The following is a 3,574-nucleotide window of genomic DNA, read 5'->3' as shown; positions in this document are numbered from 1 at the left end:
AGCCAGTGCTCTTAACCGCTGAGCCATCTCTCCAGCCCCCAACTGAGGGATCTTAATGGCCCTAATTTTGTTGTTGTTTCTGGGGTTTTGTTTTGTTTTTGTTTTTTCCCAAGACAGGGTTCCTTTGTAATAAGAAGCCTTGTTTTTGTTTTTGTTTTTTCCCAAGACAGGGTTCCTTTGTAATAAGAAGCCTTGGCTCCTGGGACTCACTCTAGACCAGGCTGGCCTCGAACTCACAGAGATCTACCTGCCTTTCCCTCCTGTGTGCTGAGATTAAAGGCGTGTACCACCAACCCCAGCCCTAATTTCTTTTTCTTTTTCTAAATAAGTTGTGGTGACTTATATTGGTAATTAGTTCACGCACAAGTGGATTGCTAGATGTCAAACACTCGAGCTTATGAGACAACACAGGCTGGTTAAGCCTCTACAGTCATTTTTCTGTTGATGCTGGGATATAAGTCCCCAGGGCAGGCAGTTGGGAAGGGAGGGAGCATCATCGGTCACAGACATCTACAGGTCCTGAAATCAGTCTCTCTGCTTCTGGCTTTGAGAATATCAGTGTCTCTCGTGGCCCGGAAGCTCTCTCTACCCAAGCCTCAGGAAAATCCCGGAGAGGCGGCCATTTCAGAGCAGTTTCCAGTCAGCTGGGATGCAGAAGTGACCTCGGACCAAACAGCCACAAACTTGCACACCGTCACTCCCTGGGCTGTGGAGTGCCAAGTGTCACTCTGGTCGGTCTGGTGTGAGGTGCGCATCGTCACCCTCTGTGGCTACCCCACATATGCAAGAGAGTTTTAGGAACTAGCCTCAGCTCCTGGGGAGAGGCCGCCTGCTTGCACCCCGACTAGCCGTGGCACCTCCCTTCATTTCATCTCAAAAATGTAACTGATGATAGCTACCCATCAATACCCATGAGAGTTACATGAAATATGTCCTGGCTGCTGTGTCTAGGGCTTACCAAATGTTGGCCTTACACGCACCACCTTGCCCTGTTGAGTTAATCATTTGATCTCTTTATTAAATTAGAGACTCAAAGAATCTGCTTTTGGCTTAAACTCATAAAAATTATCTCTTTGAAATGTTGATAATGATTATATGTAAGCCAGGCTCTGTGGTTTGCGTCTGTAGTAATGCTAACATTGGGAAATGTCAAGACCCCAGTCTCACAAATTAAAAATTATTCATGTAAATTTAAAATGAGCATAAAGTTAGTCTTTATCCAATTCTGTAGAAATAACCCTTACCAGATATGCATATTTTTCATATAAATATTTTAATTATCTTATTACACGGTTTAAATCTATATATACTACTGAATGTGTAAATCATATGCAACTATTTACAGGAACAGCATCATAGATAAAAACTTAAAGAGAATACACAAAGCAATGTGTATCATCATATCACACACAGAGGGTTACTTCAGTGCTAGAGAACCTTATATAAATGAATTTGTGCAAGAGCTTCCCTGTCAATGTCCGTTTGTTGGCACACATCAAGGTTCAGTGGTATCTCTTCCACCCAGGAGGACAGCTGCATATTAGTCTTAAGACCTAAGAGAGAATCTTGGAGACTTGGTACTGTCACTAACAGCGAGCCTTGTTTTCTGACTTTATGGATGATGTAGTCCCAGGCACTGGCCTGCTTAGCCTCAGTAAGAAAATACTCGAAGACGTTGTTCATTACAATGACATCAGCACTCTGCAGAAGCGGACCTTGGGTACAGATGTCTGCATGAAGCACCTTTATTCTGTCGCTGAACTGGTATTTTTCGATGATCATTTCCTGCAACTGGCAAAAGTCTCCGTTCAGCTCTACTCCATAGATCTGCGCTGCTGAGCTGTAAAGGTAGCCCCCGTAAAGAACTGGGCCAAGTCTGGAGCCAATGTCAACCAAGACCTTTCCCGACAGGTCCGGCAGTACGTGATGATAGAGGAACTTCAGCTCCGTGAGTGAGAAGGAATGGGAAATAAAGCCCAAAGGCGCCGTTTGGTGCGAGCCACACATGGTACAGTAGTTTCTGCTCATCTTTCCTTCCTCACATAATGAGTCAATAAAGTCTTCATCATAAAGGAATGCATCAACGTGAACCGTGGGTTCTGGCTGCTGTCGTATTTTTTGGAGAGCTAGCTGTTCCGAGCAAAGCATCGCCTCTGGGGGCAAACAGCCCCGAAGGTCATCGGCTATGTTTTTCAGCACAATGTCATTATTATCTTGAGTGAATTCGTCAAAATCCCGAGTAGTTCTCATCCAGTGGAGCAGTGCCGAGACATCTGCTGGAGCCGTAGTCCGGAGCAGTTGAAGCACAGTTCGACGAGCCGAGCGGAAGTCCATGCTGCAGTCTGCAAAGCACAACAGGAACGTTTGCACTGAGCACGCGCAGCCAAGCCCCGCCCTCCCAGATATGCATATTTTATCCAATTTTGTAGAAAAAGTTTTCCACCACAAAGTTCAGATATGCTTCTTCTTTTTTTTCTTTTTTACTTTTTTTTTTAGTATATTTTTTATTTTATTTCATTTTGGTTTTTCGAGACAGGGTTTCTCTGTGGCTTTGGAGCATGTCCTGGAACTAACTCTTGTAGACCAGGCTGGTCTTATTTTTTATTTTTTTTTTTTTTTTTTTTTTTTTGGTTTTTCGAGACAGGGTTTCTCTGTGGCTTTGGAGCCTGTCCTGGAACTAGCTTTGTAGACCAGGCTGGTCTCAAACTCACAGAGATCCTCCTGCCTCTGCCTCCCAAGTGCTGGGATTAAAGGCGTGCACCACCATCGCCCGGCTTTATTTTTACTTTTTGTGGAAGAATGTTTTGCCTACATTTAAAAGTGTACACTATGAGATGGACGGTGGTGGCACACGCCTCTAAACCCAGCACTCGGGGAAGCAGAGGCAAGTGGACTCCGTGAGTTCAAGGCCAGCCTGGTCTACAGATTGAGTTCCAAGACACCCAAGGCTACACAGAGAAACCCTGTCTAGAAAAAAGGAAAGAACACTATGTATGTGCTGAGAACCACGGCTATCCAGCTTCTTTTTAGATTTTTGAGAAAGAGCCCCTCTCTCTCTAGTTCTTCAAGACAAGATTTCTCGGTGTAGCCCTGCCTGTCCTGGAACTAGCTCTGTAGACGAGGCTAACCTCGAACTCACAGAAATCTACCTGCCTCTGCCTCCCGAATGCTTGGATTAATGGCTTGTACCACCACCATCCGACCAGAGTGGCTTCTTAATGAAAAAAAAAAAAGAAAAAGAGAGAAGAGATAAAAGGAGAACATTACTGCTCCTAAGGGCTGAGGTTTCTATTATAGATACAAGGGAGAATACAGGCAGGGGCAAAGACATCTGGGAGAGTCTAGAGCAGACATGACCAGCCAATTGAGCCATGCCATGTGAGGAGAGGTGTTATGGCAAAATACTGCAGGTCCCAAGTGGTGGTAGCGAGCCTGCGGCGGGACATGAGGCCACGAGACCACAGCGGGCTACGAAGGCAGCCCGTCCTAGGCACGGAGCCGCAGAGCAGGTGAAAGACAGAGACAGGTAGGCACGCCATGCAGAGAAAGGGTGTTTATTTTGTGGATTATGGAG

At 45.4% G+C, this 3,574-nt stretch overlaps 1 protein-coding gene across 1 annotated transcript; it reads right to left on the bottom strand.

The window, feature by feature from the left end:
* Positions 1-1,428: 1,428 nt before the first annotated feature.
* LOC102002706 lies at positions 1,429-2,334 on the bottom strand. Its single transcript, XM_005345145.2, has one exon. The coding sequence runs from the start codon at positions 2,332-2,334 to the stop codon at positions 1,429-1,431; it is 906 nt and encodes a 301-aa protein (XP_005345202.1).
* Positions 2,335-3,574: the final 1,240 nt, after the last annotated feature.

This window comes from Microtus ochrogaster, chromosome 2 (assembly GCF_000317375.1).
Source record: "Microtus ochrogaster isolate Prairie Vole_2 chromosome 2, MicOch1.0, whole genome shotgun sequence".
NCBI lineage: Eukaryota > Metazoa > Chordata > Mammalia > Rodentia > Cricetidae > Microtus > Microtus ochrogaster.
Note: the sequence above shows the minus strand (reverse complement) of the source record. Positions and strands in the feature narration are given on the sequence as shown.